The sequence below is a fragment of the Mobula birostris genome, chromosome 5, assembly GCF_030028105.1.
Source record: "Mobula birostris isolate sMobBir1 chromosome 5, sMobBir1.hap1, whole genome shotgun sequence".
In the NCBI taxonomy this organism is placed as follows: domain Eukaryota; kingdom Metazoa; phylum Chordata; class Chondrichthyes; order Myliobatiformes; family Myliobatidae; genus Mobula; species Mobula birostris.
The window spans coordinates 134,059,634-134,075,948 of NC_092374.1; the positions used below are offsets into that span (position 1 = coordinate 134,059,634).

At 41.1% G+C, this 16,315-nt stretch overlaps 1 protein-coding gene across 5 annotated transcripts in view; it reads right to left on the minus strand.

Annotated features, from left to right (window-relative positions):
• The window catches only part of ptpn4a (protein tyrosine phosphatase non-receptor type 4a), a 254,199-nt gene that overhangs the window by 9,635 nt on the left and 228,249 nt on the right, over window positions 1–16,315 (minus strand). For 4 of the 5 annotated variants that reach the window (XM_072258734.1, XM_072258733.1, XM_072258732.1 and 1 more), the window contains 3 exons: window positions 8,881–9,027; window positions 4,745–4,873; window positions 1,678–1,826 (listed from right to left, as the gene is read on the minus strand). In XM_072258734.1, the coding sequence (XP_072114835.1) occupies window positions 1,678–1,826; window positions 4,745–4,873; window positions 8,881–9,027 (425 nt within the window). Of the gene's footprint in view, window positions 1–1,677; window positions 1,827–4,744; window positions 4,874–7,572; window positions 8,078–8,880; window positions 9,028–16,315 lie in introns of those variants that run through there. The other variant, XM_072258735.1, reaches the window with a different exon arrangement.

Sequence of the window (16,315 nt, forward strand, 5' to 3'; positions counted from 1 at the left end):
ATGAGAAATAAAGCAAGGAGTGTAGACCTGTCCCTGATGGGGTGAAACTGGAGTGATCGCAGAGATGAGCTGTGAGCAAGAGTGAATGGAATCAGTTAGAATGTGTTCCCATTCACATGAACATATGAGCAGGAAGACATGCCCAAGCAATCAAGCTGGGCATAGTCTCCATTTACAGAGGGGAAAAATGCTGGCCACGTCTTCCTGCATTGCATTTTGCAAAAATCTTTGTTCTTCTGTCTGTATTCTCATTTTCTATTCACTCACTGATCAGATAACTTTATTTACAGCTCTTCACCATGGTCACCCCAGCTTACCAAAGAGACATGCTCCCTCCTCCCTGTGGTTAACAAGTTTCTTTTTTCTCCTAAACATGAGAAATTCTGCAGAGCAATACGCACTAAATGCTGGAGGAACTCAGCAGGCCAGGCAGCATCTATGGAAATAGATAAACAGCCAATGTTTTGTGCCAAAACCCCTCTTCAAGACTGCAAAAGAAGGGGGAAGATGCCAGAATAAGGGGGGGGGGGGGGAAGTTAGATGGGTAGGAAAGTTAAAAGGCTGGACTGGAAGGAATATGGCAGGACAGCAGAGTGGACCATAACGGAAAAGGGAGGAGGAGTGGACCCAAGGTGATACGTAGGTTGTAAGAACTAAGAGTCCAGAGTGGGGAATAGAGGAAGAGGGGAGGGGAAGGGTTTTTTTTCAAAGGAGAAACCAATATTCATGCCATCAAGTTGGTGTCTACCCAGATGGAACAGAAGATGTTGCCCTCCACTCTGAGGGTGACCTCGTCGTAGCACAAGAGGAAGTCACAGACCGACATATTGGAACAGGATGCTTGGCCACAATTTAAAATTTAAGTTCCACTTTTAGCGGATGGAGCAGAGATGCTTGACGAAGCGGCTCCTCAATTTATGACGACGGGTCTCACCCACCTCCAACAAAGGGTCTTTGACCTAAAAAGATTAACTCTAGAATTTTCAGGTTTCCATTAGTTTAGGCTCCCAGCATCTACGTTTTTAAAAATCTAACAGACACATAGTTTATAATGATTAATTAGTATTTTTCTGTGCTGCAAGTATTGAAAAAGAAAACACCCAACGCAACTTAACAACTTTCATACCTTTGAAAATAGAATCTGCAGCGAGTCTCACATTTAATCTTTGATTTGTAATTCTTGTACATCTTATTTTTAAGGTATCTTATTTTTTATTCTTTCTTACTTCTCTTTAATATTTGTATATCTGTGCACTTCTAATGCTACTGTGACACTAATTTCCTTTGGGATTAATAAAGTATTTATCTTAAACAAACCTATTAATAAAATTACAGACTAGAACAATGCCACTAATTGGAGTAAAAATTATTTGATGTTTCTGCTCTGGAAGTAACAATCTCTCGTCTTGGGTCTAAGTTGGTTTAGACCTTGGGTGTGAGCTTCCTCCAGGTGTTCCAGTTTCTTCCCACAGTCCAAAAATGCAGCAGTTAGTTAGTTAAGTAGTCATTGTAAGTTGTCTCATGATTAGGTTAGGGTTAAATCAGGGATTACTGGGCAGTGAGGCTCGGTGGGGCAGAACAGCCCATTCTGCGCTGTACCTCAATAAAAATAAATAAATTCTGATGGTTTAGTTTATGTCTTTTCCAGTAGTTTACAAACAGCTTAAGACAATTTACCTGCAGTGTACAACAACTGGTTCATCTTTGCCAACTCTCTTTTCTCGAACGAGCAGCACGAACTTCAGAAAGTCACTCGAATCATCAGGAACACCATGGTCAGGCCAAGCAATATATTGGATCTGTGTGAGTGGACGGCTCTCATTTCTCTGTGAAGTTGTAATAGATTACAGTTCACTAAATGGAGTAGGGTTTGCCTCCAACTCCTCCATGTTTATCTTATCAAAATTAAACTAGTAAGTGGCACAGTCAGTAGAGTTGCTGTCTCACAGAGCCACAGACTAGTTCATTCTTGACCAATGGAATTTGCACATTCTCGGTGATCACTTAGGTTTCTTCTGGTGCTCAGCTTTGCTCCTAATGCCAAAGATATTTGAATTGGTAGAATTGCTGGCCATGGTGTAGCTGAATAGTACAACCACATGGGAGCTGATGGAATGTGGGGAAAATGGGATTGGTGTAAATCGATGGTTATTGTTTGCCGTAGGCTGAATGGCATGTTTCTAAGCTATTCTCCCCTTTCCCTATGACTCTAGGAGTGTGTGATTAGGGTTTCCAAATTGTTGACAGGTTACCAAGGAGCTCCAAATTTTATTTTACCTACTATTAACATGGTAACTTCCGGGCTGTTTTTAGTTAAGATGACATCGATTGTAAAATGCACTTTGAAGCAAAAACAAACATATCCATGCAAGCTCCTTTTGCTTCATTGTAATATAACACAACGTGTACAGTAGATTACTAGGGGTACGGATAGGGTAAATGCAAGCAGGCTTTTTCCACTGAAGTTGGGTGAGACTAGAACTAGAAGTCATGGGTTAAAGGTGAAAGGGGAAATGTTTAAGGGAGATCTTCTTCACTCAGAGGGTGGTGAGAGAGCAGAACAAGCTGCCAGTGGAAGCAGTGGATATGGGTTCAATTTCAACATTTAAGGGAAGCTTGGACAGGTACATGGATAGGTAGGCAACGGACGGCTGTGGTTCAAGTGCAGGGACTAGGCAGAATGATAGTTTGGCATGGACTAGATGGGCCAATTAATGGAAGGAAGTGCACTGCAATTCCAGATGAAAACCAACGCTGTACAATTATTTTGCTTTTTGTGCAAAGATGATGGGCAGATTTTTTTTTTACATGGACAGTGAAGTAGTACTCCATGACTCTGTAAGTGCCTATATGGCAGGTTAAACCCTTCTCAGCTATCTCAAGTTTTATTTACATCTCAGAATTTCCAGCTGTGGTCTGCTGACCACATTTAAAATTTGAGTCAGAAGGTTTTGCTTTGAAGTCTGCAGTCACTTCCAGGTAATTTTCTTGGGGAATGCTTGGTTTGTTATTTTCTTAAATTTTAGACCAGGATAGCATAGAAAAAGGTGAGAAAGGAGGAAATCAGTTGACTGGTTATTGTGCTTCTCTTGTGTTTTTTTTTTATTGAGCACAAATTACATCAATCTGAAACTGAATATTAAAATGAGGAGACAGTGAGACCAGCTTAAGGAGGTTTCTCTAACCAAGAGTTAATAAGTTTGACCAGCACTACTAAATTATTTAAAGCAAGACACATGCTCACAACAGGTTTCACACAAGCTAGCTCAATAGAAGAAATATCTGTTAAATTCATTACCGTAATGTGGTGTGAAAAAAATTTGCCCATCATCTTTGCGCAAAACATCAAAATCAAATTGTACAGTAAGTTGGTTTTCATCTGAATTGTAACTGTAGTTCTTTCCATTAATTGAATTTTTAAGCACACAGTTTTCCTGTTAAATTTGAGAAGCTGTGAACTGCAGATTTAGAAATTAAAAGAGGGTAGGAATACCCAAGTGTAAGCTAAAAGGTCAGTACAACTTTGTGGGCTGAAGGGCCTGTATTGTGCTATAATGTTCTATGTTCTAAAAATACTAACTGCTGTAAAGAAAAACAGCTAAACCTGTACAATGTCAACAGGAAAGCCTATTTCCATATATACGACAAATCTAATCACACAAAGCTGCTTAGAGAGTCATTTAGTATATTGCAAAATTTGTAAGTGCTTGTGGTTGGGCATTAGAATAATTTCCTGGAAAAATACCTAACAACTGCAAGTATTTTTTCTTAGTGAATATTTTGCTAAAAATTGCTAATGAACAACAGAACATCAAAAGTCACATGAACAAAAGTTCATTTAAAATTAGTTTCTTGCTTGTCTTCTATTGGTACATAGCTTCACAGGTATCAGAGAGATAAACATCAAGCAAGGTCTTGCAAGATCTTTTACATTCACATGAAAGGGCAGATGTGATTTAAGCTGGCACCTCCAATAGTGCAGCACTTCCTTAACATCAAAGTGGCAAATAGATTTAAAGTGTCAGTTTTCTGATAATAATGGTCAACTAACTACATCTTGCATCTTAAGATACAAGTAAAATGTGAGATTACTGAGAATTAGACAGACAACACTTTTGGCATGTGATGTGACATCAGTGAAGTAAAGTTTATTCTCAAATTTACAAACATATAACCAATTTAAAAAAAGTATTTAATAATTTCTGCCAACTGAAACTAAAAACCACTAACTTCAGAACACCCAAATGGTTGCAATAAGAATCTTTATCCAAACTGGAGATACTTTGTATGACAGGCTCAATAAATTTGTAACTACCATTTTTGCATCACTGATACAGGATACTCTTGCATTACAGACGATTATGTTCTTCGAAAATCATCCATCTCACCATTTTTGGTCACTTAAGCCCCAAGAAATAATGGAAACATCTTGTTTCAGATTGTGTTTATTTAGTTATTTTCTACTTACACATTCTTTAAAAGTCTATTTTTATTCCGTATCTCACTGTTTTTGGTAGTGACTTGTGAACTTCAATTGGGTGAATTTCCTGTAGCAATGTGGGTGTACATTGCACTCCCAATGACATAATCAGCTAACATCTTGTGATAAGTACTCAGGACGGCAAACAGAGATCAGGAAACACAAGCGAGTGATGTTGAATAGTTAGTCGGTAGGTAGTAAGGATGGACATGCAACAGAAATGTATGTTGGTCACACGGAGAAGAGCAGTCCTTGATGACTTACCTCTAAATTAGTTAAAGTCAATTCTCTGAAGACGTATGCAGGGTTTCCTTCTTCCAAATGACAACCTATTTCAAAATTCCCATATGATGCATTTTCAGAAAGCTCAGGCCAATACTGGTGACACTTGACCTATTTTGGGAAGTCATAACAAGAAAATATAGTTTAGAGACAGGAGAGAGGGACAGAGGGAGAGACGGAGAGACAGAGAGACAGACAGACATACGTAGTGCAAAAATAGAAATAAAAATACGAGTGAGGTAGCTTTCATTGGTTCAGTGTCCATTCAGAAACCTTGTCTGGTGTCTCCACCTGTGCCACATCCCCTACCCCCGCTCCTAGCACTCCTTTCCTGCAACCTGTTCCCCCCCCATGGCACACTACTCTTGCTATTCCCAATATCCTTTACTCCCACCAGATTTACAAACTCGCCCTCTGCTCCACATTGACAAATACTATAATTTTTTTAAATATAGTACTATGCAAAAGTCTTAGGCACCCTAATTATATAGATGTGCCCAAGACTTTTGCACAGTGCTATATAAATGTAAATGAACTAGTGCACAAAGACAGCAAACAAAAAGAAGAAAGGAAAAGTAAGGTAGTATTTATGGGTTCATGTGGCAATATTACAAACAACACCTCCTATCCTTACAGGAGTGGCAAGGATGGAAATCAACACTGAACTGCGAAGTGCATGCTGACTAGCTTTTAAAACATTCTGGTAATCCCCACAGAAGGCAGTAGATGTTTCAGAAACTAGACATGCAAATATACTTTCAGAGACATCAAACATAGTGTGCATTAACCAAAAGACATGCTAAATAAGCAAAATAGAAATAGCTGCCAAAGTATTCCCAAATACACAAGTAGAGATGCTACTAAACTGGTAAAGAGGGCTAGTATATAGTCTGTTACATGGCCATTTCACCCTCTTAAATGAATTATGAACCAGAAAAAAAAATGTACATTGTGGTTCAGAGTTTCAATGGAAGAGCTGCTATAGTCCCTTTTCCCGTTACTTATTAAGTCAATTTGGTCCTGAAATATCATGGATGTAATCCAGAATCTTGTCACCAATCTACAGGAAGGTAATGAAGGTGACCAAAAATAATACCTTAAAACACATCTTAAAGAAAATGGATGGCGGGGTGGAAATAAGTCTCTACCAAAAGAGGTGTGAACTGTAAGGTGCTCCTTCCCTTTGCTAGCCCGCTGGTGACCCCTGGGCAACCTGCTTAGTCCCCTGGATTACAGTCACACGAAGCCATGGTAACAGGTGCTGGGATGGTCATATGAGCAGCTGGTGCATATCATGTGCTGGTTATGCGACCACTCATGCCAGACAGATAATCTCTGAAGAGTACCGAAAATGGCTGGGTTCACTTGTCTTGTAACAATATTTTTTCTTTATTTTTCTACTAACCAGCTTCAGTCTTGGTGGTGGGTTAGTTTTTTTTATATAATAAAAATATTATTTTTCAATGTTACGAACTAATTGACTTGTACGAATATAGGGTAAGGAGTCTTTATATGCGATTTAGTTTAATGTATTGACATATATATTTTATCCTGTACTTTGTATTCTTATATATATAAATTAATAAAAATATTGGAAAGACACTGCCCAGAAGGCGGCAATGGAACACCACTTCTGTAGAAAAAGTTTGTCAAGAACAATCATGGTCATGGAAAGACCATGATCACCCATGTCATATGACACAGCACATAACAAACTTAAAAGAAAAGGTAGAGAAAAATTAGGATTCAAGAGGTCAAGGCATAGGAACCAATATAAGAACAAATGGAAGAGTGAAACACCCAACAGAAATGACCCAGCCCTAAAAAGGATTGGAATATGAGAATGGAAATTCTACTACAAATAATGGAAAACTAAAACAAATGGAGCTGCAAATCAAACAGCAACTATAAAATGCGAAAGTAAATAATATTCAAGGAGATCACTTTTCACCAGAGCTTCAACATCATAAATTATAACAGGTTTTCAAAGGAGGAACAGTTTCTGGAGTGATGAAGGTTTCATGCAAACGCAGAGGGTACAACTCCCACTCTTTCTCCTATTTCCTTCATCCAAGGGAAGAACCCGTTATTTAAGATTCCATTTACTATATGTGCTCATAGCCCACTCTACTCGACAAATGAGACACCAAGTGCAGGTGGATAGTCAATGGTAAATAAAACACTTTGAATCTTGTCACCTTAATTATCTCTCCATCCCCTATGATCGGCTCCAAACCTCATCACAGCCTGTTCAATCATTGACCAAGAAACTAAGCTTTGAGCAGCAGTTGAGCACCATGATAGCGCTTGCCAAAATGTGGCATCAAGAAGCTCTGTTAAAACTGAAGTCAACAGACATTGGGGAACCATTCCAATGCTCTGAGTCATAATGGCACAAAAGAAAATAACGTTAAATTTCTCTGTGTTATCATTTCGGAGGACCTTTTCTGGGTCCAGCATGCAAGTGACATTACGAAGAATGCATTGCCGCACTTCTATTTCCTTAGAATTTTGCAGAGATTCGGCATGCCATCCAAAACTTTGACAAACTTTGATGGATGTATGGTGGAAATTATACCGACTGGCTGCATCACAGCCCAGTATGGAAACACCAAAGCTCTTGAACAGAAAATCCTGCAAAAGTAGAGGATACTGCCCAATCCATCACGAGTAAGGCCCTCCTCACCACTGAGCACATCTACAAGTAGCGATGTCGCAGGAAAGCAGCATCCATAACAAGGGCCACCACCATCCAGACCATGCCCTCTTCAAGTTGCTTCCATCAGGGAGGTGGTACAGGAGCCCCAGGATCCGCATCACCAGGTTCAAAAACAATTATTACCCCTCAACCATCAGACTAACTTCACTCACCCCATTCCTACAAACTATGGACTCACTTTCAAGGACTCTTCATCTCATGTTCTTGATATTTATCGCTTACTTATTATTTTTTTTCTTCTTTCTTGTATTTACACAGTTTGTCGTCCTTTGCACATTGGTTGTTTGTCCATCCTGTTGGGTATGGTCTTTCATTGATTCTATTGTGTTTCTTGTATTTTTGTGAGTGCCCGCAAGAAAATGATTCTCAGGGTTGTATATGATGACATATTATGTACTTTGGTAATAAAGTTACTTTGAATTTTGAACTTTGAAAAGAAAATGACTGGCTACTGGAGTTGCTGTTGCAGGCATTATTCAGGTCTATGCCCCAGGCTGAATCATCTTTGGTTGAATCACCAACGGTCTTTCGTTCCTCACAATGTCAAACCTGTGCATGTCCACTGATGACTGTAAAACGTTCCAATTCATTTCCAACTATACGACCAAAAAATATACATAAAAATTTAGTATCGCTACCAAAAACTGTTCACTAAACCAAATGAAAATGAATTTTCCCTATCAATACTAAAATTAAATTGCAATACCATAAATAACTGAACAGAGCTAGATTCTATGGAAAAACAAAAGAAATCTGTAGATGTTTGAAACCTGGAATAAGAGAAAAGCTAGAAACACAACTGGTCAGCCGTTAAGTCGGGGAGAGAAAACAAGTTAGTTCTAAGGTATAGAAAAGGTGAGGGACAAACAGATAGGAGAAAGGGAAGGTTTCTAGCAGCATGCACTTAGTCTGAGAAGTAGAATATATCCAGCTGATAGTTTAGTTAGGTACTACGACGAGATCAAAGGAATGTAAAAACTTAAATGCAGAGGTCTAGAAAATGTCCAGCAGGCTAGGCGTTGATGGATGAGAAACAAAACTTACACCACAAGTGAAGGATCTGTAGAATTTTTTCCTTTTTAGCTGAGAGTGAGTTATCTCAAGTTTATGATTTCAGTAGAGGAAATAGTGTACGCAGACAGATGAGATGCCATTCCTCAAGCTTACATTGGGTCTCAAAACAGTGCAGGAGGCCACCAGCAGACAGGTTCGAGAGTATAAACATGTGATTCAACCCAATAGACATTTAGCATCTGACTGATCCCTGTGTATAATAACTCATCTGATTGATACATGGGGTAAAAGCATGCATAGAAACAAAGACGAAACAGATACAAAATGACCGCACAAATTCTGCTTTTCATTCAATGCTGAATTTATCCTCATTCCATTTACTTACTCTGCCTCTTTCTACTTGAGTGGTGAGCATCACAACCAGAGAAGATCCTTGTTCCCAAGTCATCTGCCAGAAATCTGGACAAGTATTGGGCAAAGGTCCCTGACAAGCGATGTACTGGTTTATTATACTGGAAGAAGGGATTTCCATCTGGAAAAATGCAAAATAACCAAATTACAGCTAATTACAAAGTTATGATCTAGCCAGACTAAGAAGCATCTTTTATGCTGATAGCTTCATTTGATTTTGAGTTCATATTTCTCATTTTAGGATAATAGTGCAAAAATCGCACTTATGATTTTAAATGCCATCAAATTGAAGAATAACTGAGAGGCAATTAAGTCTATTTCTCCTGTCCAGTTATCTTACAGCTATGATTCCATATTAGACTGAATACCAAAGGGCAAGGCCAACCTATTAAAAACTTATATAATGCACATCGGGCAAAAGTCAAACAAAATATCAGATTTATGATTACATTTATTCTTGTGAGACTGTATGTTTACTGCTATCTTAAATGAGTCATTTGTGCCTTGTGCTGTGTATGACTGTTGGTACTGCATTTTATACCTTAGCACCGGACGAATGGTGTTTTGTTTTGCTACATTCATGGGTGGAGAAAGAAAACTCTGATCTCAAACCTCCGCTGCCTTGCAGCTATACCCACTCATGGGGAAGGCTTCGGGAGTAAACCCCGAGGAAAAAAATACAGAGCTGGAGACCCTAAGGCAGTCCTATATTGAGTTCAACTCCTGCGACACTGCTGGTACCAAACTGTCGCTCCTTTGGGTTCATCAGTTGTGTGGAATGTGGAGCTTGCTACATTAAGTACCCAGATTTAGCAAGGCCTTCTATGTTGATTTTTGTGTTGCTGACCATAATGATATTCAGGAATAAACATTGTGAATGGCCATGGATAGAGTACTACTTCAGAATATGCATGCAACAAAGTTTAAAATTCCACTAACATTAACACAAGACAAAAATGGACTGCATTCTTCCATTTTGTCTCAATAAACTCAAAATGCACACTTGTTTTCAAGCTGAGCACTGGTTACTTAGTACCCAATAATCATTGCTCCACATATCACCTCCTTACATACTCATATCCATCCTTGTATTCAGGGATTTAACTTTTTTGCTCTAAAATTTCAAAATAAATTTATTATCTAACTACATACATGTCATCATACACTACCAAGATTAATTTTCTTCCTGATGACAGCAGCAAGAAGTGAGCGTGGCCTGGATGGTGGGGGTGGGGGTCCCTGGTAATGGATGCTATTTTCCTGTGATAGCACTCCTTATAACCGTGCTCAACGGTGTGGAGGGTTTTACCCGTGATGGGCTGGGCTGTATCCACTACATTTATTGACTTCCCTGTTCAAAGATATTGGTGTTTCATAGTAGGCCATGATGCAACCCTTCAATGTATAAGATACAGGAGCAGAAGTAGGCAATTCGGCCCATCAAGCCCGCTCCACCATTCAATCATGGGCTGATCAATTTTTCCAGTCATCCCCACCCCCCCTGCCTTCTCCCCATATCCTTTGATGCCCTGGCTATCAAGAACCTATCTCTGCCTTAAGTATACCCAATGACTTGGCCTCCACAGCCGCCTGTAGCAACAAATTCCACAGATTTACCACCCTCTGACGACAGTAATTTCTCCACTTCTCTGTTCTAAATGGACGTCCTTCAATCCTAAGCTCTTGTCCTAGACTCCCCTACCATGGGAAATGTGCCCTCTTCTCCTAGACTCCCCTACCATGGGAAATAACTTTGCCATATCTAATCTGTTCAGGCCTTTTAACATTCTGAATGTTTCTGTGAGATCCCCCTCATTCTCCTGAACCCCAGGGAATACAGCCCAAGAGCTGCCAGACATTCCTCATACAGTAACCCTTTCCTTCCTGGAATCATTCTCGTGAATATTCTCTAAACCCTCTCCAATGTCAGTATATCCTTTCTAAAATAAGGAGCCCAAAGCTCCACACAATGCTCCAAGTGTGGTCTCACGAGTGCCTTATACAGCCTCAACATCACATCCCTGCTCTTATATCCTCTACCTCTAGAAATGAATGCCAACATTGCATTCGCCTTCTTCACCACTGACTCAAACTGGAGGCTAACCTTTAGGGTATCCTGCACAAGGACTGCAAAGTCCCCTTGCATCTCTGCATTTTGAATTCTCTCCCCATCTAAATAATTCATTGCCCATTTATTTTTTCCAAAGTGCATGACCATACACTTTCCAACACTGTATTTCATTTGCCACATTTTTGCCCTTTCTCTTAAACTATCCAAGTCTCTCTGCAGGCTCTCTGTTTCCTCAACACGACCCGCTCCTCTACCTATCTTTGTATCATCGGCAAATTTAGCCACAAATCCATTAATCCCATGGTCCAATTACATGCCCAATCTTCGCACACTTCTAAGAGTCATTGCTGTGCTTTCTTCATAATGGCAATTAAAAGCTGGACCCAGGACAGATCCTCTGAAATTATAACAGGAATTAAAATTATTGACCCTCTTCATTTCTGACTCCCCAATGAGAACTGGCCCGTGGACTTCTGGTTTCCTCCTACTGAAGTCAATAATCATCTAATCAGTCCTGCTGACATGGAGTGAGAGGCTGCGGTTGTGGCACCATTGAGCCAGGTTTTCAATATATGCTGTATATATTTCCTATATGCTGATTCTTCATCACTTTTGATTTGGCCAGCAACAGTGGTGTTGTCAGCAAACTTAAACATGGCTTTGGAGCTGTGCTTAGCTTCACAGTCATAAAGAAAAAACGAGGAGAGCAGGAGATTAAGCACACGGCTTTGTGGTGCACCTGTGATGATGGAGACTGAGGAGGAGATGTCGTTGCCAATCTGAACTGACTGCGATTGTAAGTGAGGAAATCAGGGATCCAGTTGCACAAGGAGGTATTGAGGCCTAGGACTTGGAGCTTATTGATTAGTTTTGAGGGGATGAGTGTATTGAATGCTGAGCTGTAGTCAATGAACAACATCCTCATATATGCACCTTTGCCGTTCAGAAATTCCAAGGTTGAGCGAAGAGCCAAGGAGATGGCATCTGCTGTGGACCTGTTGCGCCAGTAGTCAAAATGGAATGGAACCCGGTCACTTTTCAGGCAAGAGTTGCTATATTTCATTACCAACCTCTCAAAACACTTCACCTCTGTGGATGTAAGTGCTACTGGATGATAGTCACAGAGGAAGGTTACTGCATTCTTATTGGGCACTGGTATAATTGAAGCCTGCTTGAAGAAGGTACGTACCTCAGACTGCTGATGTAAGAGGTTAAAGATGAGTGAACACTCAGACAGGTACCCTGTCTGGACTGCTTTCTGTGGGTTCACCTTCCTGAAGGGTGCTTGAACGTTGGCCAGGTATTTTTGGTACAATTTTGATTACATGCAGTTGTGCCTTGCTGTTGCAGTAATCTTAGTTAACATTGCAGACAGAACACATGTCCGTGGAGTTAGTATCAGATTTGCTTGGTATTTTCAGTCTTTAACGGTATGCTTCTCAAACACTGCCATGCACCAGAATAGTAAGCACAGGCCTAGAGAACCCCCAAGTCCACCTGTGCTGAACACTTTTCTTCTGCCTCTTGCTATGATAATGGTACAAGTCTTTGAAAGCAGCTTCTCTTGTTGATTTCTGTTTCTTTCTACACTTTTAATTTTCCTTTTGAAATGTTATCTATTAATTCAACATCATTCCATGTACAAACGTTTGTAATTTATTTACTTATTTAGCAACGTGGCACAAAGAAGGCCCTTCTGACCCTTCAAGCTGCGATGCCCCACAACCCGATTTATCCCTAGACTAATCATGGGACAATTAATCAACCTGATATGTCTTTGGACTGCAGGAGGAAACCGGAAGACCTGGGGTAAACCGAAACATGCTAGGAGAGGATGTACAGAGACTTCTAACACAGAACTTCAGAGTTGAACTCTGAACTTCGACATTGCGCCAACTGCTATGCTACTGTGGTACCCAGTTCTAGTTATATCATCTGCATAGTTGGGTTTAGAAATGTAATACTCAACTGAAAACATTTCCTCTCTGCTTTACTTAGCTAATCAACCAAAGCAAACTTTCCTTACTCCCTCAGCAAGTTATTTCTTTGACTTTATTAATGAAAAAAGTGAAGAGCCTGTTCAACACAAGTGGAATTGGGCTTCTGAATGACAGAAGTTAATATTAGGGTGCATGGCAATTCATGGACAGAAAATTCCTAGCAAATTTGATACCAAAGATCTATGACAGCTCCCAAAGAAACCAATTCCATGGACATGTGGCTATTTCACAGTGGTAATTAAGATAACTTAGTATATTGAACATGGAACAGTACAGCACAGGCCCTTCGGCCCACAATGTTGTGCCGACCCTTAAACCCTGCCTCCCATATAACCCCCCACCTTAAATTCCTCCACATACCTGTCTAGTAGTCTCTTAAATTTCACTAGTGTATCTGCCTCCACCACTGACTCAGGCAGTGCACTCCACGCACCAACCACTCTCTGAATGAAAAACCTTCCTCTAAAATCCCCCTTGAACTTCCCACCCCTTACCTTAAAGCCATGTCCTCTTGTATTGAGCAGTTGTGCCCTAGGGAAGAGGTGCTGGCTATGCACTCTATCTATTCCTCTTAATATCCTGTATACCTCTATCATGTCTCCTCTCATCCTCGTTCTCTCCAGACAGTAAAGCCCTAGCTCCCTTAATCTTTGATCATAATGCATACTCCCTATACCAGGCAGCATCCTGGTAAATCTCCTCTGTACCCTTTCCAATGCTTCCACATCCTTCCTATAGTGAGGCGACCAGAACCGGACACAGTACTCCAAGTGTGGCCTAACCAGAGTTATACAGAGCTGCATCATTACATCGCGACTCTTAAACTCTATCCCTCGACTTATGAAAGCTAACACTCCATAAGCTTTCTTAACTACCCTATCTACCTGTGAGGCAACTTTCAGGGATCTGTGGACATGCACCCCCAGATCCCTCTGCTCCTCCACACTACCAAGTATCCTGCCATTTACTTTGTACTCTACCTTGGAGTTTGTCCTTCCAAAGTGTACCACCCCACACTACTCCGGGTTGAACACCATCTGCCACTTCTCAGCCCACTTCTGCAACCTATCAATGTCTCTCTGCAATCTTCGACAATCCTCTACACTATCTACAACACCACCAACCTTTGTGTCATCTGCAAACTTGCCAACCTACCCTTCTACCCCCACATCCAGGTCGTTAATAAAAATCATGAAAAGTAGAGGTCCCAGAACCGATCCTTGTGGGACACCCATTCACAACCCTCCAATCCGAATGTACTCCCTCCACCACGACCCTCTGCTTTTTGCAGGCAAACCAATTCTGAATCCACCTGGCCAAACTTCCCTGGATCCCATGCCTTCTGACTTTCTGAATAAGCCTACCGTGTGAAACCTTGTCAAATGCCTTACAAAAATCCATGTAGACCACATCCACTGCACTACCCTCATCTATATGCCTAGTCACCTCCTCAAAGAACTCTAACTGGCTTGTTAGACACGATCTGCCCTTCACAAAGCTATGCTGACTGTCCCTGATCAGACCATGATTGCCTAAATGCCCATAGGTCCTATCTCTAAAAATCTTTTCCAACAACTTTCCCACCACAGACGTAAGGCTCATTGGTCTATAATTACCCGGACTACCCCTATTACCTTTTTTGAACAAAGGGACAACATTTGCCTCCTTCCAATCCTCTGGTATCATTCCCTTGGACAACGAGGACATAAAGATCCTAGCCAGAGGCTTAGCAATCTCTTCCCTCACCCCATGGAGCAGCCTGGGGAATATTCCATCAGGCCCCAGGGACTTATCCATCCTAATGTATTTTAACAACTCCAACACCTCCTCTCCCTCAATATCAACATGCTCCAGAACATCAACCTCACTCATATTGTCCTCACTATCATCAAGTTCCCTCTCATTGGTGAATACCGAAGAGAAGTATTCATTGAGGATCTTGCTCACTTCCACAGCCTCCAGGAACATCTTCCCAACTTTATCTCTAATCCATCCTATCTTCACTCTTGTCATCCTTTTGTTCTTCACATAATTGAAGAATGCCTTGGGATTTTCCTTTACCCCAGTCACCAAGGCCTTCTCATGCCCCCTTCTTACTCTCCTCAGCCCCTTCTTAAGCTCCTTTCTTGCTTCCCTATATTCCTCAAGACCCATCTGATCCTTGCTTCCTAAACCTCCTGTATGCTGCCTTCCTCCGTCTGAATAGATTCTCCACCTCACTTGTCACCCACGGTTCCTTCACCCTACCATTCTTTATCTTCCTCAGCGGGACAAGTTTATTCCTAACATCCTGCAAGAGATCCCTAGACATCGACCAGATGTCCATAGTACATTTTCGTGCAAAAACATCATCCCAATTCACACCCGCAAGTTCTAGCCTTATAGCCTCATAATTTGCCCTTCCCCAATTAAAAAGTTTCCTGTCCTCTCTGATTCTATCCTTTTCCATGATAATGCTGAAGGCCAGGGAGCAGTGGTCACTGTCCCCCAGATGCTCACCCACTGAGAGATCTGTGACCTGACCCGATTCATTACCTAGTACTAGATCTAGTATGGCATTCCCCCTAGTTGGCCTGTCAACATACTGTGACAGGAATCCATCCTGGACACACTTAACAAACTCTGCCCCATCTAAACCATTGGAACTAATCAGGTGCCAATCAATATTAGGAAAGTTAAAGTCACCCATGATAACATCCCTGTTATTTTTGCACCTTTCCAAAATCTGTCTTTCAATCTGCTCCTCAACATCTCTGCTGCTACCAGGGGGTCTACAGAATACCCCCAATAGAGTAACTGCTCCCCTCCTGTTCCTGACTTCTACCCATGCTGACTCAAAAGAGGATCCTGCTACATTACCCACCCTTTCTGTAGCTGTAATAGTATCCCTGACCAGTAATGCCACCCCTCCTCCCCTTTCCCGCCTCTCTATCCCTTTTAAAGCACAGAAATCCAGGAACATTGAGAATCCATTCCTGCCCTGGTGCCAGCCAAGTCTCTGTAATGGCCACCGCATCATAATTCCATTTATGTATCCAAGCTCTCAGTTCATTACCTTTGTTCCTGATGCTTCTTGCATTGAAGTACACGCACTTTAGCCATTCTACCTGACTACCTTTACCCCCTTTATTCTGTTTCCCTTTCCTCAAAGCCTCTTTATATGTTAGATCTGGCTTTACTCCATGTACTATACTTGCAGTTCTCTCATCCTCCACCTCTCTTTATCCTCCTCCACCTCACTATCTGTTCTAACACTCTGGTTCCCCTCCTCCTGCAAATCTAGTTTAAACCCCTGGAGCAGCACTAGTAGATTGAGTAGACAGATCTCAAACTACCAC